We start from the raw sequence: 25,430 nt of genomic DNA, 5'->3' as shown, positions 1-25,430 counted from the left end.
AAATCAGAGGTGAACCATTGAGACATGGCACGAGTTGTCAATAGCTTCTATTATACTAATTAAAGACTATTTCATCTCTAAGTTGCATCTTTCACCCAGAATAGCAGAGACTCAAGCTGAGTTCATGAGAGATAGATAACTTTGGAACTGGAATATGTTTATTTCTAAAGAAAATCAAACGTTTATGTTTTCAAAACATGCACGTAATCACATTATTTGTCATAATAAGGGGCTTTGAAAACAGCAACCATGACAGCTACCTTAGGAATCCCAAAGGTGACTCTCTCCTCATGTAAACAGTTGAATATATGGACACCATGATATTCATATATGTCATCTGGAGAGAGGATAATTTTCATGGTGTTATCAATATTAGAAAAATATCATTATACAGAAAATTCTGTAAAAGTCCAAGAGTGAACTCACATTGCAGAAAGGTGTTTTTTTGGGAGGAAGCCTTGTACTCCAATCAAAAAACATAGTGTGGCTGAATGGACTAAAAAAATAAGACTCATCTATATGCTGCCTAGAAGAGACTTACCTCAGATCTAAAGACATAAACAGATTGAAGATGAAGGAATGTAAAAAGATGTTCCCAGTAAATGGAAACTAAAAGAAAGCTGAGGCAGCAATACTTATATCAGAGGAAATAGACTTTAAAACAAATGCTGTAACAAAAGACAAAGATGGACATTACATAATGTAAAGAGGTCAATTCAACAAGAGGATATAAGATTAGTAAATATTTATGCATCCAACACAGCAGCACCTAAATATGTAAAACAAATATTAACAGACATAAAGGGAGAAATTAACACAATACAATACAGTAGGGGACTTTAATACTCCTTACGTCAATAGATAGATCATACAAACAGAAAATAAATAAGGAAGTATTGGCCTTAAACAGCACAGTAGACCAAATGGACTTAATAAATATATACAGGACCTTCCATCCAAAAGGAGTAGAATACACATTCTTTTCAAGAACACGTGGAACATTCTCCAGGATAGATCACATATCAGGCCACAAAACAAGTCTTAGGAAATTTAAGAAGATTGTTTTTGACCAGGATAGTGTGAAACCAGAAATCAATGACAAGAAGAAAACTGGAGAAAAAACACACACACGAAGATTAACAACATATTACTAAAGAACCAATGGGTCACAGAAGAAATTAAAATGTACTGTGAAACAAATGAAGGTGAAAACACAACATTCCAAAATCTATGGGGTTCAGCAACAGCAGTTCTAAGAAGAAAATTCAGAGCAATATAGGCTTACTTCAAGAAAGAAGAAAAATCTCAAATAAACAATCTAAATTTACACCTAAAGGAACAAGAAGAAGAACAAATGGAGCTCAAAATTAGTAGAAGGAAGGAAATAATAAAGATAAGAGCAGAAATAAATAAAATAGATACTATGAAAACAATAGAAAAGATGAATGAAACTAAGAGCTGGTTTTTTGAAAAGATAAACTAAATTGACAAACATTTAGGTAGATTCATCAAGAAAAAAAGAAAGAGGGTCCAAATAAATAAAGTAAGAAATGAAAGAGGAGACATTACACTTGATGCCAAATAAATCCAAAGGATCATAAGAGACTACTTTGAACAACTGTGTGCCAGCAAATTGGATGACCTAGAATAAATGGATAAATTTCTAGAAACACTTAATCTTCCAAGACTGAATCATGAAGAAATAGAAAATCTGAATAGACTGATGACTACTAAGGAGATTGAATCAGTAATCCAAAAACTCCCAACAAACAAAAGTTCAGGACCAGTTTCACTGGTGACTTCTACCAAACGTTCAAAGAAGACTTAATACTTATCCTTCTCAAAATATTCCAAAAATGGTTGAACATCTGAAAATCAATGTGACACACCACATTAACAAAATTAAGAATACAAATCATATTACCATCTCAATAGATGCAGAAAAAGCATTTGACTAAATTCAACATCCATTTATGATAAAACCTCTCAAGAAAGTGGGTATAGAGAGAACATACCTGAAGATCATGAAGGCTATATATGAAAAAACCCACAGTTACCATCCTACTCAATGGTGAAAAACTGAAAACTTTTCCTCTAAGATCAAGAACAAGACAAGGATGCCCACTCTTGACACTTTTATCCAATATAGTATTGGAAGCCCTAGCCACAGAAATTAGGCAAGAAAAAGAAATAAAATTCATCCAAATTAGAAAGGAAGAAGGAAAACTGTCACTATTTGCAGATTATATGATACTATATATAGAAAACCCTAAAGATTCCACCACAAAACTGTTACGACTAATAAATGAATTCAGTATAGTTACAGGATACAAAATAAATATGCAGAGATCTGTTGCATTTCTATACAGCAATAATTAACTATCAGAAAGAGAAAATAAGAAAACGATCATATAGAATTGCATTGAAAAGAATAAAATATGTAGGAATAAATTTAACTAAGGAAGTGAAATAACTGCACTCTGAAAACTATAAGACATTGATGAAAGAAACTGAAGGACACACATGTAAATGGAAAGATATACTATGCTCATGGATTGGAAGAATTCATATTGCCAAAATGTCCATACTCCTGAAAGCAATCTACAGATTCAATGAAATCCCTATTAAAAACACCAATGGCATTTTTCACAGAACTAGAACAAATAATTCTAAAGTTTGTATGGAACCACAAAAGACTCTGAATTGCCAAAGCAATCTTAAGAAAGAGGAACAAAGCTGGAGGTATCATGGTCTCTGATTTCAAACTATACTACCAAGATATAGTAGTCAAAGCAGTATGTTAATGGCAGAAAAACAGATACATAGCTTAATGGAATAGAATAGAGAGTCCAGAAATAAATCCATGCATACATGGTCAACTAATGTACGACAAAGGAGAAAGGAATATACAATGGGGAAAAGACAGTCTCTTAAATAAATGGTGTTGGGAAAACTGAACAGCTACTTGAAAAAGAATGAAACTGAACCACTATCTCACACCACACATAAAAATTAACTTGAAATGGATTAAAGACTTGAATGTAAGACCTGAAACCACAAAATTCCTAGAAGAAAACATAGGGGGTAAGCTACTTGACATTGGTCTTAGCAATGTTTTTTAGTATCAGACTCCACAGGTAAGGGCAACAAAAGTAAAATAAACAAATGGGACAACATAAAACTGAAAAGCTTTTGCACAGTGAAGGAAACCACCAACAAAATGAAAAAACATACTTCTGAATGAGAGAAGATATTTGCAAATCATATATCTGAGAAGACTTAATATCCAAAATATATAAAGAACTCATACAACTCAATATCAAAAAACTATCCAATTAAAGATAAGTGGAGGATATAAATAGACATTTGTCCAAAGAAGACATACAGATGACCAACAGGAACAAGAAAAAAGGCTCAACCATCACTAATCATCAGGGAAATGTAAATCAAAACCACAATGAGATATCACCTCACACCTGTTAGAATGGTTATTATCAAAAAGGCAAGAAATAACAAGTGTTGGCAAGGATTTAGAAAAAAGGGAATGCTTGTGCACTGTTGGTGGGAATGTCAATTGGTTCAGTCAGACTGGACAACAATACTGAGGTTCCTCAAAAAATTAAAAATAGAACTACTTTATGATCATGCAATTCTACTTCTGGGTATTTATCTGAAGAAAACGAAAACAGTAATTCAAAAAGATACAATGATGCATTGCTTAACGACAGGGATACATTCTGAGAAATGCATCATAAGGAGAATTCATTGTTGTGTGAACATCATAGAGTATATTTACACAAACATAGATCTTACACTCTACTACACATGTAAGGTGTATGGGTTTTTTTTTCAATTTTATTGAGGTCATAATGGTTGATATCATTGTGGAATTTCAGGTGTACATCATTATTTATCAGTTTCTGTATGGACTGCATCGTGCTCATCAACAACAGTCTAATTTTTATCCATCACTGTAAATATGTGTGCTTTTTCCCATTTTGCCCACCACCCAACCCCCTTTCCCTCTGGTTACCACTAATCTGTTCTCTTTATCCATGTGCTTATCTTCCACATATGAGTCAAATCATGTGGTGTTTGTATTTCTCTGTCTGACTTATTCCACTTAACATCATACCCTCAAAGTCCATCCATGTTGTTGCAAATGGGACAGTTTTGTCTTTTCTATGATTGAGTAGTATTCCATTCTACATATATGCCACATCTCCTTTATCCACTCATCAGTTGAAGGACACTTAGGTTGGTTTCAGGCCTTGGCTATTGTCAATAACGCTGCAATGAACAAATGGGTGCATAAATCTCTTTGAATTGTTGATTTCAAGTTCTTTGGATAAATGCCCAGTAGTGGGATAGCTGGATCATATGGTATTTCTATTTTTAATTTTTTGAGACATCTCCAGACTGTTTTCCATAGTGGCTGCACCAGGCTGCATTCCTACCAGCAGTGTATGAGGGTTCCCTTTTCTCCACATATTCTCCAACATTTATTTTTTGTCTTGTTGATTATAGCCATTCTGATATCTGTAAGGTGATATCTCATTGTACTTTTGATTTGAATTTCTCTGATGATTAGTGATGTTGAACATCTTTTCATGTGCCTGTTGGCTATCTGTATATCTTCTTTGGAAAAATGTTCATATCCTCTGCTCATTTTTTGATTGGGTTGTTTGTTTTCTTGTTGTTGAGTTGTATGTAATTTTTACATATTTTGGAAATTAACCCATTGTCAGACATATTATTTGCAAATATTTTCTCCCAGTTGGTGGGTTGTCTTTTCATTTTGTTCATGGTTTCTTTTGCCTTGCAGAAGCTTTTTAGTCTGATGTCGTCCTATTTGTTTATTTTTTCTTTTGTTTCCCTTGCCTGAGTAGACATGGTATTTGAAACATACTGATAAAATTGATGTCAAAGAGTGTACTGCCTATATTTTCTTTTAGTAGTTTCATGGTTTCAGGTCTTAGATTCAAGTCTTTAATTCATTTTGAGTTAATTTTTGTGTATGATGTAAGGTAACGGTCTACTTTTATTCTTATGCATTTGGCTGTCCAGTTACCCCAAAACAATTTTTTTTAAGATTTTATTTTTTCCTTTTTCTCCCCACAGCCCCCCAGTACATAGTTGTATATTCTTAGTTGTGGGTCCTTCTAGTTGTGGCATGTGAGTCACCACCTCAGCGTGGCTTGATGAGCGGTGCCATGTCCACGCCCAGGATTCGAACCAATAAAACACTGGGCTGCCTGCAGCAGAGTGTGTGAACTTAACTACTCAGCCACAGGGCCGGCCCCACCCCAACAAAATTTTTGAAGAGACTATCCTTTCTCAATTGTATGTTCTTGGCTCCTTTGTCAAAAATTAACTGTCCATACATGTGTGGTTTTATTTTTGGGCTTTCAAATCTGTTCCATTGATCTATGTGTCTGTTTTGTGCCAGTACTATGCTGTTTTGATTACTATAGCTTTGTAGTACATTTTGAAGTCAGTGATTGTGATGGCTCCAGCTTTGTTCTTTTTTCTCATGATTGCTTTGGCTATTTGCCATCTTTTTTGTTCCATATAAATTTTATTATTCTTTGTGCTATTTCCTTGAATAATGTCATTGGGATTCTGATTGAGATTGCACTTAATCTGTAGATTGCTTTAGGTAATATGGACATTTTAACTATGTTTATTCTTCCAATCCATGAGCATGGACTATCTTTCCATTTTTATGTCTTCTTCAATTTATTTCAATAGTGTCTTATAGATTTCGGTGTATAGGTCTTTCACTCTGATTATATGTATTCCTAGATATTTTACTCTTTTTGTTGCAATTGTAAATGGGATTGTATTCTTGACTTCCTTTCTGATAGTTCATTATTAGCACATAGAAATGTAACTGATTTTTGTAAGTTGATTTTATACCCTGCAACTGTGCTGTAGTTGTTGATTATTTCTAATAGTTTTCTGGTGGATTCTTTAGGGTTTTCTATACATAGAATCATGTCATCTGCAAACACCAAGAGTTTCACTCTTTCCTTTCTAATTCGGATACCTCTTATTTCTTTTTCTTGCCTTATTACTCTCACCAAAACTTCCAGTACTATATGGAATAGGAGTGGCAAGAGTGGGCACCCTTGTCTTGTTCCTGTTCTCAGAGAGATGGCTTTTAGTTTTTCATTATTAAGTATGATGTTGGCTGTGGGTTTGTAATATATGGCCTTTATTATGTCAAGGTACTTTCCATCTGTACCCATTTTATCGAGAGTTTTTTTTTTTATCATAAAAAGCTGTTGGATCTTGTCAAATGCTTTCTCTGTGTCTATTGAGATGATCATGTGATTTTTATTCCTCATTTTGTCAATGTAGTGTATCACATTGTTTTATTTGTGGATGTTGAACCGTCTCTGGCATAAATCCCACTTGACCATGGTGTATCATTCTTTTAATGTATTGCTGTCTTCAGTTTGCAATATTTTGTTGAGGATTTTTGCACTATGTTCATTAGCAATATTGGCCTGTAATTTTCCTTCTTTGTGTTGTCCTTGCCTGGTTTTAGTATCAGGGTAATGTGGGCCTCATAGTATGAGTTAGCAAGCATTCCATCTTCTGTAATTTTTTGGAATAGTTTAAGAAGGATAGGTGTTGATTCTTCTTTGAATGTTTGGTGGAATTCTCCAGAGAAGCCCTCTTATCCTGGGCTTTGTTTGTTTGGGAAGTTTTTGATTACTGTTCAAATCTTTTTACTTGTGATTGGTTTATTCAGATTCTCTATTTCTTCTTGATTCAATTTTGGGACATTGTATGAGTCTAAGAATTCATCCATTTCTTCTAGGTTGTCCAGTTTTTTGGTATATAGTTTGTCATAGTATTGTCTTATAATGATTTGTATTTCTGCAGTATTCATTGTAACTTCTCCTCTTTCATTTCTATTTATTTGAGCCTTGTCTCTCTGTTTTTCTTAGTGAGTGTGGCTAAAGGCTTGTCAATGTTATCTTCTTGAAGAACCAGCTCTTCGTTTCATTGATCCTTTCTACTGTTTTTAGTCTCTCTTTCATTTCTTTCTGCTGTAATTTTTATGTTTTCCCTTCTTCTGCTGATTTTGGGCTTTGTTTTTTCTTCTCTTTATAGCTCTGGTATGTGTGGTTTAAGATTACTTATTTTAGATTTTCTTTTTTGTTGTAGTGGGCCAGTGTCGCTATCAACTTCTCTCTTATAACTGATTTTTCTGCATGTCATAAGAGTTGGCATGTTGTATTTTTACTTTCATTTGTCTCCAGGTATTTGTTAATTTCTTCTTTGATTTTTTCATTGATCCAATGGTTGTTCAGTAGCGTGTTGTTTAGTCTCCACATATCTGTGACTTTCCCAGCTTTTTTCTTGTAGTTGATTTCTACTTTCATAGCATTGTGGTCAGAACAGATGCTTAATATTATTTCAATCTTCTTAAAATTATTGAGGCTTGCTTTGTTTCCCAACATATGGTCTATCTTTGAGAATGTTCCATGTACACTTGAGAAGAATGTGTATTCTGGCATTTTTTGATTTAATTTTCTATATATATCAAGTCCATCTGATCAAGTGTTTCACATAAATCCACTATTTCCTTGTTGAACTTCTGTCTGGATGATCTGTCCATTGATATAAGTGGGGTCTTTAGGTCCCCTATTATTATTGTATTGCTGTTAATTTCTCCCTTTGGGTCCATTAATAGGTGCTTTATATACTTTAGTGCTCCTGTCTTAGGTGCATATATATTTATAAGTGTCCTCATGGTGGAAATTCCCCTTTATCATTGTATACTGCTCCTCTTTGTCTCTCATTGTCTTTTTTTATCTTGAAGTCTGCTTTGTATAAGTAGGGCAGCACCTGATTTCTTTCGTTTGTCATTTGCTTGCAGTATGATCTTCCATCCTTTCACTTTGAGCCTATGTTTGTCTTTAGAGCTGGGATACGTTTCCTGGAGGGAATATGTTTTTGGGTCTTGTTTTCTAACCCATCCAGCTACTCTGTGTCTTTCCATTGGAGAATTCAATCCATTTACATTTAAAGTAATTATTGATATATGAGAGCTTAATACTGCCATTTTATCTTTTATTTTCCAGTTCTATATTTCCATTATTTGCCTTTCTTTGTATTTCTGACTTCCATTTAAGTTTGCTGGTTTTCTCAGTTTTCTCCTTATTTATGAATTGTGTCTCTGCTTTTTTCTTTTTGGTTTGTTTAGTGGTTACCATGACATTTGTATAAAACATCTTATAGATGAGATCATCCATTTTATGATAGACTCTTACCTCCATTAGCCTAATCAGGTACCATCACTTTCCTCTTCCCTTTCTGAGTTATTGTTATCACAATTTATTCTGTTTTGTATTGTGAGCTTTTGACTAAATTGAAGTGTTTATAGTTATTTTTGCTGCTTTCCTTGCCTTTATCTTTAATGTTATAATTAAGTGTTTGCTAACCTGTTCTGATAGAGACTCTCAGTTTTCAGATTTTGTCTATCTCTTTGCTCAGTGCTTTGTGGATCTTTGCCTTTTTGTTTCAGGTATGAGGGCTTCCTTTATCATTTCTTGTAAGGGAAGTCTAGTGGCAATGAACTCCCTTAGCTTTTGTTTATCTGGGAAAGCTTTTCTTTTTCCACCATATCTGAAGGATAGTTTCAATGGATAGAATATTCTTGGCTGAAAGTTTTTGTCTTTCAGTATTTTGAATATATCATTCCATTCTCCCCTAGACTGTAAGGTTTCTGCCAAGAAATCCACTGAAAGCCTGATGGGCATTCCTTTGTAGATTATTCTCTTCTGTCTTGCTGCCCTTAATATGTTTTGTTTTTTGTAGACTTTTGGCAGTTTTACTATTATATTCCTTGGAGAAGATCTTTTTGTATTGACTTAATTAGGAGTTCTATTAGTGTCATGTATTTGTAAGTCCAGTTGCTCCTCCAGGTTTGGGAAGTTCTCAGTGATTTTTTCTTTGAATAATTTCTCTCTTCCTTTCTCCCTCTGGAATACCTATAATCATTATGCTGTTTTTCCTAATTGTGTCAGATGTTTCTGGAAGAATTCCTTCATTTTTAAATCTTAGTACTCTCTCCTCCTCCACCTGAAGCATTTCTGTATTCCTATCCTCTAATTAACTAATTCTTTCCTCCATAACATCAGCTCTATTTTTTAAGGATTCTAGATATTTAAATTTACTATATGTTTATTTCATATCCAGAATCTATGTTTTTTTTTTTTTTAAGTTTCCATCTCTTTGGTGAAGTATTTCTTCTGCTCATTAATTTTACTCCTGAGCTCATTGAACTGCCTGAGTTTTCTTGTAACTCATTGCATTTCTTTATGATGGGTATTCTGACTTTGTCATTTTCATTGTAAATTTTTGTGACTTCAGGGTTGGTTTCTGGAGACTTGTAATTTTCCTTCTGCTCTCAATTATGTCAGTAGTTTTTCTTGATGTTTGATGCACTAAGTCTTTGCTGGCACATTTTTTGTAGTATTGGGTCCCTGATTCCACCTGGTACCACTGGGGGCAATCAGGAGTTGTCTTTCTGATCCCATGCCAGCTGCTGGAAGTTGTGTGGGCATGGAGGGTGCTCCTGCAAGCCAGGATGTTGCTCAGGCATGTGCCAGGCTGCCACCACCTCCACTTACAATCACGCTGGCCACTATGCTTGGTGGATGGGGCTTCTTCATGGGGCCTGAGCTGGGGCCACTCGGGGCTGTTGTGGTACGGTGGGTGCTACTGTAGGCTGGGAAAGTGTTCATGCATGCACACAGGGCTGCCATCACCTCTTCTTACAGTTGCACCAAGGTGTGTTTCCACTGGCAGGGCCATGGCAGCACCATGGGTACTCCCAGCTAGGATAGCATTTGCACAAGCTCACAGGGCTGCTGCTGTCTCCTCTCGCAGTCACACCAGTGTGTGCTCTCATTGGTTGGGATGCTGCAATACAGTGTGTGCTCCCATAGGCCAGTATAGCATTTGCCTGTATTCTGGGCTGTCCCTGTCTCCTCTTGCTGTGAGAGGACCCATGACCTGGCTCACTGTTTCCAGAGGGCAGTAGGGGAGTGCTCACCTATCTCCACTGCTTCCCAGGGACCCAGTCCCTCCACCTTCAGAGTTACAGCTGCATGGGTTGTTCAGGCATCCTGTTGTGCTGTGTGAGTGTCCTCCTTTGGTCAATGGATGTCCATTTAGTTGTAATTCACAGGGGGAGAGACAAGGGAACAGCTCACTCTGCCATGTTGCTGATGTCACCTTCTAGGCTATATGGTATTCATTTTAGAGGACTAGAATTGTATTTGCAGCCCATTACTGATGAAAATGACATTATGTGGTCATGACTATATATGCACCCCAAAGTTCATTGCAGCATTATTTACAACAGCCAAGATATGGAAGCAATCTGTGTCCATCAATTGATGAATGGACAAAGAAGATGTATATATATGCATTTATATATATAATATATTATATATTATATATATATGGGGTCTGAGCTGGGGCCACTTGGGGCTGTGGATTTTTTCAGTTTTTTATCAATAATTGAATTTCTGGAAGTCCTTACTCCACTATTTTACTGACTTCACCCTCGACGTTTCACATGATATGTTAAAAGAATTAATTTGCTTGACAGAAGATGATACCACAGGTCATTAACATTTTGAAGGAGGGATATATTGATTACAGCCCATGGAAGGGAAATCACATTAGGATATAAATGTATGAGCTAGGTGAAGTGGTGAGGGTGTGAAGTGCTAGGATGCAGAGTCAAATGCACAGTAGGGGCCTGAGTCTTTGGAAGGGAGTGACAAAGCCATACTTAACAATTTCCCTGAGGGCTTCCCCAATGGTGAGGTTCAAATTTATTTCTTTTAGGCATTGAGGTGGATCACAGAAGTCACCACTCCAAAGATAGTACTCTGTGAATAAGTTTTGAAAGACAGACATGCCCAGACAAGAGTTGTTAGGTGAGTTTTGGGTCTCCTTTATAATCCATGAAGGCACCAGAAAACCTATAAGAATATAATTACCTTCCCATAGAACTACTCTCAGATGACTTCTGGTTTTTTAAAAAAAATTTCTATTAGTTGGTAATGTCTCTCAGTTCAGCCCACTGTCTTATACCCATCTCTTGTGTGCCTAGAAAAAAATGATCAGTTTAAACTAAATATTTTAACTATAACCTAAGACCATTCTCATATATCAGTTTTCAGGCTCCTTTTGAAACTGGAGAGGGGATTTTCCTCCGTGACACGTATGTTAAGTACCTGATACATTTGTGTATCCTTATATGTGTGGATGTGGAGGGAGGGCATCTCTAATAAAGAGCTGAAGAAATGTGGAGTCCATTTCACAGGCGCATGTATATTCTAAAGGAGACCCAGTTTGTTGTTTGATCATATTGTTAAAATTATATTTTTAAGGTTGTAATTCTTTCCATGATAACTAATTGTGGTTTAAAAAATAGGGATTCTGTAACAACACCAGATATGACAGATGAATATGGAAGCAGCTAAGGACAACACGTGATATGAGCAGTGATGGGAAATAGGATACTGCTCATCTTTTTATGTCTTCTACAATTTTATTTTTAAATACGTAAAGACTAAAATTTTAAGAAAAAATGAACAAAGCATATCTTTGAAGAAATCATGCAATATTTTAGATATTCCTACTAAGGACAAGATCCGTTTTGGCAGGGATGCGCAAAATGTGTCTTCACTTTGTTTTAACATTGGAAATAATGTAGGGGGAGGACAAGTACAGCAATCACCAAGCCTGATCAGAAATTTCATAATATGCAAGCACCTTAACGGCATCACTGTCAGGGGTCCCAAAATAAATGAATCACGTTTCTACTAATGCTCAAAATGAAATGTTACAGTGCTTGAAAAAATATACTATATGAATATAATCTGTTATAAATGGTAAAAGTCATTTATATAGAGCTATAGTATACTGAAGGTCAGTCCCTCCCCATTGTCAATGGGGATTCTGTACAAATTCCAGGGTAAAGCTCCTTTCTGAGTAATTTTTTGGACACACTGCAAATGATTGATTTGGTATTTGAAATAATAAGCATTTACCCATTTTGCAGTTGGCACATTGCTGCATGTTTCACAGTGATTTTATTTCAAAAACACATTTAATCTAATAACAGAATCTCTATAATGCTTTTCCACAGAGAGCACAAAAGTACATAACAAAGCAAATGAAACAGGTATAAGCTATTAGACAAATAATAAGAGTACAATTATCATGGTATAATCCACTTAAAAACAGCTTCCACCAAAAAGACCCTGCACTGTTCGAATAATATTATGCTTTGGTCAACAGTAAAACAGATTTTTCAAAAAAGCACTTACATGTCTCAGAAATTATATGAGCAGTAACATGGTAAAAAAAAAACTAATATGATTTAACATATAGTCAACATTAAAGCAAAGATACGTTTCACTCAGCTCTGGACATTTCAGTCATCTCTTAGATGCTCCATTAATACTTTTGAAATTTTCATTTACAGAAACAGTAAGTTCTTAAGAACAGTTCAAAATTTTTGCAGTAAAAGATTAAAATTGGTGATGTGAAGTATAAGGCTAAAAAGGCACGTAAAACATTTATAAAACTATTTATATTTACTGCTTTCCTAAAATGTTGAATTTTTTAAAGTTAAAATGTAAGACTGCCTTCTTGTAGTAGTGTAGGAAATCATATTAGCAATTTTACTGGGTGCTGGGCAACTACAGTTACATGTTTCATTTCCTACTCAATGACTATAATTTCTTTCACTAATATTTTCTTTAATGCTAAACAATTGGATTTGACTTAATTCAAACTTGAAACATATCTTTAAGATAAATGCTTATGGATTCAATTTGTTTGCTTATCTTCTAACTTTAAATGTATTCTTTATCTGACAAATTGTTTTATATCTAGTGAAATGGTATTGTAGGATTTTTCTCATATCCAGTAGTTACTTTTGGTCTGATCAGTATGGGGAAAATGCAGTTATTCAATGACTAGGATCATAAATAATTTAGGTCCACTTTTCCTTGTTCATTACTTAATGACATGTTTCTGTCCTAATCATCTGGACAATTGCCTTAATTCTTTGTTTTTCAGGTTGAGACATTTATTTACATTCAGAAGAACTTAAAGAACTTTCTACTTGCGCATGCTTTTCAAACTGGAAGGATGTTACTAAGACTGATGTCACTCAATCTAGGGACTATATAAGATGAAACAGTCACAGCCATCAAAGTGAATTTTACATTTCAATTAAATCTGGTGCCAGTGTATGGATATAAAGTAGATGAGCTTTTTAGGGATATATGGGATTTGTTTTAAAACAGAATATCTTTATTTAAAGAGCAAGCAAGAGTCTGCTATGTCACCTTATGTTTCAGCATTACTCATTTGTAAATTGGGAACTTAAAGAAAATTAAGGACAAATTGGAAAAGACAGCTATAGGACAACATCCTCGAATTATAATGGATTGAGATCTGGAAAATTCAGATAATCCAACAGGTTATTTCTAATATTTATTGAAAACACTTAAGGTTTTTCAATGAAATATACTGAAATTTTTCAACAAATGTGATACTACATTATAATTAATGAAGGTGAATCACCTATTCATAGTTTTATATTTCAACATAAAATTAACTCTATAGGAATTTAAATATTTTGTAAGTTTGCATACTTTAACATATAATTTAATGTATTATATCTGAATTGATATGTGGCTTTTGTTGTTAAAAAAGTCTAATTGGCTTGACTTGTAATTTTTTATATACTAATTAAAACTGCAATGCAACTTATTTAACTTTAAAAAATTCCCAAGAATTATACAAGAGCACATAACAATGCTTAAAATGATTTTGACTATTTCTTACTAAAAAAAAGTTAGTTTATAACTTATACAGTCTGGACTCTGAATGATATGTAAGCCATATAAGTGATTTCTTCACATTTAGTGCCTAGAATTCCAGGGTTCTTAAAGAACTGAAAAGTGAGTTGTTATCTTCTAGAATCATGGCCATTGAATTCAAGTGTTGTTGTTTATCTTAGTGTATCTACTAGTGTAACAAGTAGTTAGTGTAACTACTTATATGGTTAAGCGAAATCCTGAAAAATCAGAGATCCTAATTGGATTCTCCACAATGCACATGTGAAAGCTTTATTCTCTGGAATGGGACCATCTATTGATCACAATCCTACCTGAGTCAATAATTCTGACATTTCTAGACTCTCTCCTCACTAGGAACTAAACTTAGAACGGTGTCATTTTATCTTTTGGTAATACAGTAATAAATTGTCCCTAGACTTCATCTTTTTTGCATCTCATCAGTGTGAGCACAGAGAGGTATCATTTAGGTAAACAATGAAAATGTGAAAGAAAAACAGGAGGAATTCAAAACATGCTCTTCATGAAAATGGATTATGTGCCCCCTTTTTGTAAACTGTCAGGATTACAATTTGTATCTCTCTTCTATAGAGGTACTCTCCTTGACTTAGTAAACAGGCATTAGATTTTATATAAATCTATTTATAGTATATTAAATATAGTCCTCTACATTTCTAAAGCAGATAACTTTTCTGATATGGTTACTATTTCAGTACATATATTATTTACCTAGAAAAAGATAATGCCTTTCACTTTAAATATGTATTTAGGTGCTTTCAACAGAAGTAGACTTTTAACCTTAACAACTGTTATAATATACATTTTTTACCTGTTGACACTATCTGAAAGCATTTTACCTGATAATAAATCTTGAGAAGTTGCAATAAGAAAAAAGTTATTTGGAGTTCACTGCCTAAGCAACCATTGCTCTTTGAAGGCATTTAATCCTAGGGGTCCCAAAGCTACCATACAAAACTCCCCAAACCATAAAGAAAATAATTTATGTAGAATTTTGTTCAAAGAGGCCATATGTAAGGCTTAAAGAACATTTTTAATCCTCTTTATTCAAATATCCACTAATATATACTTGAGTTGACTACTGAATTTTATTAGGGGGAGGTGGACATTTGTAAAACTTTTTAAAACAAATTTTAAATGTTAATGGCTATATAATACCAGTTTTTATTTTAAAGAAACATTTTAGAAGTGACTACTACAAATATATTGGAATTTCTTTTTGGGGGGAATTCCTTTTCTAATTCTGATTTTACAAATTAATTACAATCGATTTATTATTTTTCCATTTGAGATTGAAGCCACATTCTATATAGAAAAGTCTTTTTTTATGTTGTCTTCATATAATAAGAATGAAACTGCTGAATAAGATATTAGTGTGAACACTCATACCACTCTCTATTGTCATTTTCACAGAGACCAGTCTCCGACACTGATATCTCCAGGGCTGTACAAAAGCCAAAGTAAGAATTAAATCTTAGCCTTCTGGGTTCTCTAGTCGAGCCAAAGGACCAATATAAAGTGGACTGCTCATTAGAATTTTAAAGAATGGTTCAATTCTACCATCAGTCTAGAATGTATAACAAGTGACTTGTCATAAATCATCAAGAAACTACTTGAATTGGATTTAACAGGGTTAGTCAGTCCATCACTTTTAATTCGGAGCCATAAGAGAAAATTTTGCAGAGAGGGCCCTCTCAAGACACCTCTCTCTTAGGCCACTTATGCATTTACAGGGGGTAACGTTTTGGCCCTGAAGTTCTGAAAGGTATATCTTATGGTATTCTTTTTCTAGAATAGGGAGTTTGCTATTTTGAGGGGTCATAAAAAGCATACAAACAAAAAAATTCGTCTATAAATTTTCCGTTGCTCTTTCAAGGGCTACATCTAAATAAAAAGAGGTTTCCGTTGTTGTTTCAAACACTAATGCAATCCATGTAGCACTACGTTAGACACAAAAATTTCGTGAAAAATAACTTCACATTCCCCCATATTAAAGTAAAGCAAAACTCGTAACTGTTGAGCTTAAAGGTCACCTGTTACATGTTAAATCGGTTTCCAGATAGCACATACTCTAAATTGTATGTTTTTGCTCAAACTCACAAAATTCAAGGAAAACTGTTCCTTAAGAAAGCACTTAAGAGCCATACACTGATGCCCCAACAAAGCTACCTCCAGCTATATACGCTGAAAAAATATTCATAAAATGAAGCTGTGGATCAGTAACACAATTTCCAATACTTATTACGTAAATTTTAACATTACAACATATAGAATGTAACCACAATAATGACAGCAGAACTAAAAATAAAACATCATTAAATGTACTTTCTTTTATGATAGTAAAGCAAATAAGCCCCAGAGCAGGTTAAAATGCTGAGCTTTATGCCTTGCCAAAATGGTTTTCGTAAGAATGTTTACCAAATTGTGGTCTCACATATCTCTCAATGCTGCTTTAAGGCTAATTTACAGAGTCAATTATTTTTTTAAATCCTCTATAAATGGAAGTGCTGTGTTGATAGATCAATATAATTTTGAAAAGCATTACAAACTTTAAAATTGCAAAATTTTTCTCAATTATATACTTTAACTTCCTGTATTTTGTAACTTGAATACTTCCAGATAATAGATCCACCGAAAGGAGTGTTAATCATATCTCAAGCATTTTGTATATTGATATTTTTATCAATGCCTAAAACTAAAATGTGGTAAAGACAAATTTTAAAAACTCTTTAATTTGGATGCATTTTAATAGAGCCTTTCTGAGGTGATATACAAAAATGCTATTTGTGCCCAGGATGCCTTCTCAATTTTTTCGAGAAGTTCACAACTGTTCTGGCTCTGGAAGTTTGTCTTTAATTTAGCTGGGCTCTCTCTCCTTTAAAACAACTAGCTAATCCTTCTCTTCAACTTTCTTTGACTAAACTGGACATCAGTCACTATTAGAAGAATCTCTGAATTTAAAAATTACAAATACTCTATTAGTAGAACTTTGATGATAATGTGTGGATTTGTGAAATGCAGTAATATTTTGGTTTAAAAAATATGTATCTGTAACTGACACTGAAGATGTTCCACTGATATGAATGCTAGAACTATACCAAAAAGGTTTTCTTTTTTGCTTTTGGTTAGGTTTCGGGGAGAAAACAACAACTCGTAAACCAAGACTCAGTCTTGGATTTGAATAAAATAAAAGAGGAAAAGACAATACCATTTATCTCTTGTAATGAGATGACATATGTTCTAGAGTTAGATTTTTTAACTAATTTCTATGAACTCCTTTAGGCCAAGAGTCTACCACTCATTTATTTATAGAAAAACTTTTCCATTTATTATCCTAATGAACAGAATGAGACAACACTGCTTCTCAAGGCAACCAGCCTAATCCTGGAGAGATACTCATGCACTACTAAAGATAAATATTTTTCTGCTTGGTTGGGAGCAAAAGACAGCCTAGCTTGGTGATGGTATGTACAGAAAGACCACCACGAGAGAGAAAGCTATAGCTTTCTCTTTAGTGATATCATTCTTATTCAACAAGTTTGGCTTCTCTCTCTCTTGAGAAAATATTACATGCCAATTCTGACCTCTTTTACCAAAATGGAAACACATGCTTGAAATGGAAGAAGCACAAAGCTTTCAGACCACTCTTCAAGCAGGATTTAAAGCTTTAGGAGAACACCATAAGGAAATTGCTTTTTAGGGAGGAAGAATTTAAATTCTCAACAGGACCAAAGGAAGCTAAGGGAGAACATCGGGCATAAGATGTTTCCAAACAGCTTCAGCATTCTGCTCATCGGCGTAAAATGCCTTTACAAGTGACTCATCACCATCATAGTTATTTTAGTCTTAAATACTTTTCCTGTATCTTTTGGAATTGTTTTTTGGTACTGTTAATATAGCATCAACTCCTTTAGCTCTACGTATAAGCACTCTCTAGAGTACCCTTAGGGCCGAAAGATCAATCATTTTCAGCCAATACATTATGTCAACAGATTACTGAATTTTCTCTTTAATATAGCATTTATAAATTCTTTGTTTGTCCCAAGCAAGGAGGTGAATCCATATAATGTTTTAAAGCCTTAGGGTTGTGTGGACTGATATATATGTGTGTATACAGACACATAAATACATATATTTTTTAAATATAATTCTTTAAAAATATACTGATGGCCAGTGGTGCTGTGGTATAAAACATCTCAGAAATATTGGTATTTAAAAATGCCATATTTGGTGTACTTCTTGTGTTCAATACTGTAATACAGAGAAGACATATTAAGTGTAGTCTACAACTGACAAATTCTCAGAATACTGTTGGATCATGTTGTGATGGAAAAACTTGTGATTGTCAGTGAAAACTGAGATGGAAACTCATAAAAAATCAGAAGTAAGTGAAAGTAGTGAAGTTTTCTGAAGGTCTTATTTATCTTCATTCAGGACAGCACCCCTTCTGTCATCTCAGATAATATTGGTCATGGATTATTTTCTTCATTATGTTTTAATCCTGATGGTAGATTTGCTAGTAGCATATTTGATGTAGTAAGTAGATATTCAGATACCTGATGAACATATGCAATTGTTGAATAAATTATAGTGTTATGCAAAAACTCACATGAGGAGGCACTTAAGTGGCTTGTTAGAAATGATCTTTGGTAAGAGCAAAATGAAAAAAGTGCTTCATTTAGTAATAATGAAAATATTTTCACTTACTAACACTGAATGTCTCCAGATATATTAAGATGTTGGTCAAACAGGTGAGAAAAATCGTAAATGCCAAGGCTAAAAACTTCTGCTTTTTGCTATTTGCGTTTTAGAGTCTCTTTTTAACAGATGATGACAGAAAATTTTCACATTCAGAGCTGGTCATTTTCATTCTTTTCAACTTATTTGGGGGAAAAATGAAGAAATCTGTATTGGGTACAGTATTGGTTGTACAGCTGGATGGTATTATTCTTCAGATCCACAAATTAACTAACTTACTTGATAGTTGATAAATTACTAATGTCCATTGTTTTCCAGAACCATTATTTTTCAGTGTTACTTCAAACTATACTAGGATTTTGTATCTAATCCAATTTAACTGGGAAGAAATAAATGCTTGAAAAGTCCAGGGTTTTAATGTCTTCTGAATCTGTTGTCTTTGAAATTAGGCATTTCTGTTAACTAATGAAAATTCACCGATGGTAATGATGTAAACATAAAGGAATTGATTAAATACAAAAATGTTAGCACTTGTCTTTACTGTACCTCTGGAATTTAAAACATAAGTCTTTCCTTTTATATTTTAGTCAAATGGCAGGTATCTGTATGTGTCACAGCAAATCTGAAAGTCAAGAAATAGCTAGTAATATTTGAAAATCATTTTAAGTGTTCCAAGACATTGGAAAGTTATTATAGCTAATCAATAACATCTGAAAACCACTTAAAGTGGTCAGTTCACAGATGATATTGTATTTATTATGATGGTTTAAGCTATAATTGATGGAAAATAGTTAGCAATTGCATAAAAATAAAAAGAGATCTTACATTTATGGAATTTGGAAACTTGCTTTTGAGAGATGTTTAATTAAAGCAAAGTTTCTATTGTATGTGTGTTTTTTAAACTGTACAATTTGGCACATGAAAGTGCAGTGGGTAGTATGGCTGAAAGAAAACAGGTGGTGGTCCAGATATTACATAATAAGAAGGGTATCCTCCATTAGCAGCAAAGTATGGAGCAGGCTGATAAAAGCAAGTTACATTGTCTGTATTGGGTAGAATATTCTGTTCTCCAAGTACTTTTAAAGCCATAAGGGTGATCATATTGAGTGTCTGTCTTCTTTCACGACCCATGAGGCAAACAGTGCTTTCATTCACAACTCCATGCAAGGTCATAAGGTAGTCATACTTGCTCTTTTCTTCTCCTATGAAATGGTTGCAGAGGTACGATTCAATCTTCTTTTGCTGTTCTGCTACATCAGGAAAATCAATGAAAAACCTAGAACACATATAACGTTCCAGGATCTTGATTTCTGCTTCACAAGCTGGCTTAAAGTCACGAACCAGCAAGTTGCTGTACTTCAGAAGGCCGCCACCTCTAATCTCTTCAGGTTTTCTGGTACATATAAGTTTGTATTGCAAATGTGTCATTGCTTCTTGGAAGTCTCCATACATGCTTTCAGCTACCACAACAGGATAGGATTCTTTGGTTAGCTGAGCATTTTTGTCACTGTAGAAGTCTAACATGGGATCCAAAACAATTTGAAAGGAATCTACACTAAATTCAAATTGTCGTCTGAGTGAATTCACAAATTTTAGCTCTACATTCTTACCAGTGTTATTTGAAAGAGAGATGAGACTCCAACGATCATGCTTATTGCAAACTTTGACCATCTTCTGCACATAAGCCTCTTTCATGGTCTTTAGGGTGATCTTTTCCTTTTTTACACCTTTTGGTAAAAAGTCCAGGAGACAACCTAGAACTGCATCTTTAACAACCTGAAATTCTTGATCACTTGGTAGTTCAACACGAAAAATAATATCCAGATCCTTATAGCTGATTCCATTGTGGCTTGCAAGTATATAACTTGCTGTGGAACCATTTAATCTGGAATCTTTAACAATAATTCCTTGCTCTATCAGTTGATCTTTCACAACATGAATGATATCTTTTGGTTTTACCTCCAACGTGGGGAAATTCCCCCTTCCATGAATTGGAGTTACTTCATCTAACACTTGATCCAGTGTTACAACTTGATCCCAAGTGAGATTGCTAAATCTGATTTCAGACATTGTGAAGTCAGTAGACCAACTAGAAAGCAAGCAAATTATTGAGAGAAAAGGTTAGCATCTTGAAATCAGTGTTATACCTAAAGCATATGAAAAAGTTAAAAATAGACTTAACTTTGATGTAAACAAAATTAATACGAGGAAGTAAATTATCAATGTATGTAATCATGTTTAAATCTATAAGTGAAATAAAAGCCGCCATGATTATGTCAAAATTGTTAGATCCATTGGTGCATGCAAACAGGCATTCTCAGGGATTTGTTAGAGTTGTAATATTTTTGATATAAAATTGTGGCCTTTCTCAATATTACTTCAAGTAAATACTATAATGATTGTACTAATTTGGTGGTATAAATTTTATTCATGAAATAATCATAGTATATCACTGAGGTTAACTGCCATGAATTTAAAGTGAGATCAGAGAGCATGTCTGTGTGTGTTAGACCCAACTGACTGAAGAGCATAATGTTTAAAAGTAATGTATACCATCTTAATCCAAAAGCATCACAGTATTCTTATATATTATTCAGTTTCATATATATTACTGCTCTCATTTTAAAGAATATTACTGAAGTTCATTATTAGGGTATGAATTCCTTGAATTGCTTGAGGATAAGGATAGCACCTAATTCATTACCTCTTCTATGTGCCAAGTAACCCTTTAAGAAATGTTGGTTGAAGGAGATAATGAATGTTAGTTTAAAATGAAAAACAAATGAAACTACTAAATTTGTCTCCAAAATGAGAGCAAGAATATATAAAGGCATAAGATTCCTGAGCTTTAAAAAATGTTTTCTGCAGATGTGTAATGTGATATGCTCAGAAATCTTTACAGTTGGGGAGGTGTCAGGAAATTAAAATTTTAAACACTATAAATGCAATTAAATATAATTACACTATTATGTAGTTACGTACAATGACAGTTACTAAATGGATCTTCGAACAAGCTATCTAAGCAAATAAATCTAGGAAAGTAAATAAGGTTCATTATAGACGTAGCTTTGAGTTTAGGCATTCTTTCCTGAATCCAGAAATAAAAATTATATGAAGCTTAAGATAGATTTATATAGACAGTATTCATATTTTGCCTATCTATGGAGTTATTAGAATAGAATTTGAATAGAATAGAAGAGAATTATGAAAATAGAATCTGAAAAGAATTAGAACAGAATCTGAATATTTAGAATTTAGTGTTGTATATTTCCATAGTAGAACTACAGCAAACAGAATCATTTTATTTGACATCTGTAGAACCAACTTTGATAGTCCAAGCATTTTTGCAAAAGTCCAATTAAGCAAGGGCAGATCTGTGTCAGTGAGAAGATTAAACCTATTCTGTTTCTCTATATGAAATCTCCATAAACATAAATAGAAGAATATTTACTTTTATTATATGATGAAATGGCCCACATCATGTTTGTTTCATTTTAAGCCACATTAATTACTAATGTTCATACAGTTTCATCAGTTATGTCAATATCCAAATCAATCCTTAAAGATGAATGGGCTGAACTGATTACACATCAGGCTGTTGGATTTTGGTCATTCATTCATTAAGTGAAATGATCTATATAATGTCTTTAGGACACTGGAAAGAGCAAGATGCTATATGAAGGACAGAATATGCAGTAAGAACTGACATGCCTGTTTTCTAATTTTTTTTTCTAGAATTATCACTGAATTATTTGAAGCTAACAAAGTTTGTTATCTGCAAATTCTTGGATCTGGAAAAGTATTAATTCATGACATTGGCTGGCTTCATGTAAAAGCTTTAGGAAGATCAATCATTTATCTAAGAAATATTTTAGAAATGTCACATGTAAACTATACAATTTTAATTGATATAAAAAAGGTCCCAAATTCATTTTTAATATGGAAATCTCTTTTGCAAATGGCAATTTTCCTTTCCTTAATGGCAAATTTTCTTTGTCAATATTAGTTAAAGGTTAAAAATTCAATGGCCTAATCCCAGGCCCCATTTAATTTAAATTTAAATTTAATTTAAAATCTCCATTTAAATCTATACCTTTAATCACCAATGATCTGAGAACAAAGCAGATCATTTACATTGGTACACTGACATTATTGAAGTTATCAAATTCCTTTCCATATAAAAGTTTCCAGGATTTTCATGTGCAAATAAAGCCATCCAAAGACATGATTAAGTTTACTAGTCAGTTGCCAGAAGGCAGGAGGTCTTGATCAAAAAGGGGTCCTTCAAATCAAGAAACAGGAAGTCTCACTTTACATCTCAGATCTGCTCATAGATATTAGAGAAGGAAGGGAAGGGACAGAACTTTATTTCCCAGACAGAATCATAGTAAGATCTTGCAAAGAAGAATAAAGAGGTCTAAAGTTTAACTTCACTTTACACTATAAAAGTGCTGTTGGAAAACCGATTATCATTGTGCAACTATCTAATTGATGCTTGATTACCTGTGTAAATGATACCCAAATTTTCTGGTCTTCAGGATTTCCTAGAGAGCTTTAAAAAAATACACAAATAGAATATTTTAGGTCTAGTATTTCTTATTTAAAAAAGTCACAGTGAGTCCAGCTTGCTAAATGTGGGAAAAAGTGTCCTTGGTTCAGCAATATATTACTTAACTATCAAAATCAGGGTTTTCATAACCAGTTACTTTTTCTTCTTTTACCTTGCTCTGTCCACAACTACATAGACTCATTTTTTAAATCAAGCCTATTTTTCTATAGAATTAACATCTCACTATCAATCAAGGAATTCTGAGCTACCATCTCACCAACTACCTCTACAGCTATATGCACAGGAAATGCAATTTAGAACTTTTAAAAAATATCCTTAGAAAAAAGCATAATCATAAAAATAAATCTCTGATACCCATACAAACACATATACACATATGGACATATATGAGCACACAAAATATATTGAAATAGATGTCATGATGGAATAAATATAAGTGATTTATATTGATCTGGAATCTACACAAACCTCCACCAATGCTCACGTCTATTAACATGGATAATCAAGATTTGAGAGTAATGTTATGCTTCTCTGGTACATTTACTATCCATTTTCATGTAATGCACAATATCAATACAATACTATAAGTACAAATTTCAAATATGACATTAAAACAATAAGACATCTTCATGTGTGGATTATGGCTTAGCACTTATCTGTTATACCTCATACAGCAGAATCAAATACTTATATACTAAAGACAAAAAAAGTTAGAAAACATGTTGGGAAATTTAATTTAAATTGCTGAACCAAAAAACAAGGCTAAATATAAACTTTGGATGACTATCATACTAAAGGTAAGAAAATTCTAACAAAAATCATCCACATTATTTATGTTTCTGTCATAGGTACAGTATACTACTTAGTTACAGAAAGTGTGTTTCTTGAGCATGAAGTATACAGCTATGTTTTCATGTACTAAAAGTTCAAATTCAGGGCAGAAATCATTCAATAATTTGCCAGATAAACTCAAAGAGAAGCACAAAATCTGAAATTCCTGATTATTCTTCTCCAAATGTGGAGATCAGAAGTAGTTCACTATTTTGCAGAGCACATAAATCTTGCTCTGACTCTCTGCCTTCTTCCAATTTACCTATCTGTAAAGCTATCACCTTTTCCATCGCAATTAATATTAGTGTGCCTATAATGTACTGGACTATAGTAAAAATTAAAATCAAAACAAAGGTAATTCCATTATTCAATTGGTTAAATTCACCTGGGAATGTAAGGCAAAATAAATGAGTTGCCAAGATTTCACAAACAACTGTGAATAAATACTGTATAATACAGTATAATTATTCTCCCTACCAACACTCTATGGTCCTTCTGACTGTAGGAACAGAAGGAGAACTTATCCATTGTTTTCATATTTGTATTAATATTAGAATAATATTTTCAAAGACAATGAGAAAAGACTTAAGACTTACATTGAAAGGATTACTTTCAAGGATGCAATACAGTTGAATTAATATGATGGTTCAGTGGATTGGTCAGTGAAGATAGGAATTTTCATCTTATCACTGAATAAAGTCATGAATCAACAAGGAAAACTGCAGGGAACAAGAAAGCAACAATAGAGTTCCTGGATAAATGTTATATAGAAGCAATCATTAACAAAATGAAGAATAAAAATCACATGATCATCTCAATAGATGCAGAGAAAGCATTTGACAAGATACAGCATCCATTTATGATAAAAACTCTAAATAAATTGGGTATAGAAGGAAAATACCTCAACATAATAAAGGCCATATATGACAAACCCACAGCAAATATCATTCTCAATGGAGAAAAACTGAAAGCTATCCCTCTAAGAACAGGAACCAGACAAGGATGTCCACTGTCACCACTCTTATTTAACATAGTATTGGAAGTCCTAGCCAGAGCAATCAGGCAAGAAAAAGAAATAAAAGGGATCCACAATGGAAAAGAAGAAGTGAAACTGTCACTCTTTGCAGATGACGTGATTTTATATCTAGAAAACCCTAAACAGTCCACTAAAAAACTTTTAGAAATAATAAAGGAATACGGTCAAGTTGTGGGATACAAAATCAATGTACAAAAATCTGTTGCGTTTCTATACACTAACAATGAAGTAGCAGAAAGAGAAATTAAGCATACAATCCCATTTACAATTGCAACAAAAAAAATAAAATACCTAGGAATAAACTTAATGAAAGAGGTGAAAGACCTGTATACTGAAAACTATAAAACATTGTTGAAAGAAATCGAAG

The 25,430-nt window shown here is 33.6% G+C and overlaps 1 protein-coding gene across 1 annotated transcript; it reads right to left on the bottom strand.

Annotated features, from left to right (window-relative positions):
- Positions 1-19,523: 19,523 nt before the first annotated feature.
- Positions 19,524-20,696, bottom strand: TENT5D (terminal nucleotidyltransferase 5D). The gene has a single exon (XM_070501761.1). The coding sequence runs from the start codon at positions 20,694-20,696 to the stop codon at positions 19,524-19,526; it is 1,173 nt and encodes a 390-aa protein (XP_070357862.1).
- Between the last annotated feature and the right edge of the window lie 4,734 nt (positions 20,697-25,430).

This window comes from Equus asinus, chromosome X (genome assembly GCF_041296235.1).
Source record: "Equus asinus isolate D_3611 breed Donkey chromosome X, EquAss-T2T_v2, whole genome shotgun sequence".
Taxonomy (NCBI): Eukaryota; Metazoa; Chordata; class Mammalia; order Perissodactyla; family Equidae; genus Equus; species Equus asinus.
The sequence above is the reverse complement of the archived record's forward strand: the minus strand, read 5'-3'. Positions and strand labels throughout refer to the sequence as shown.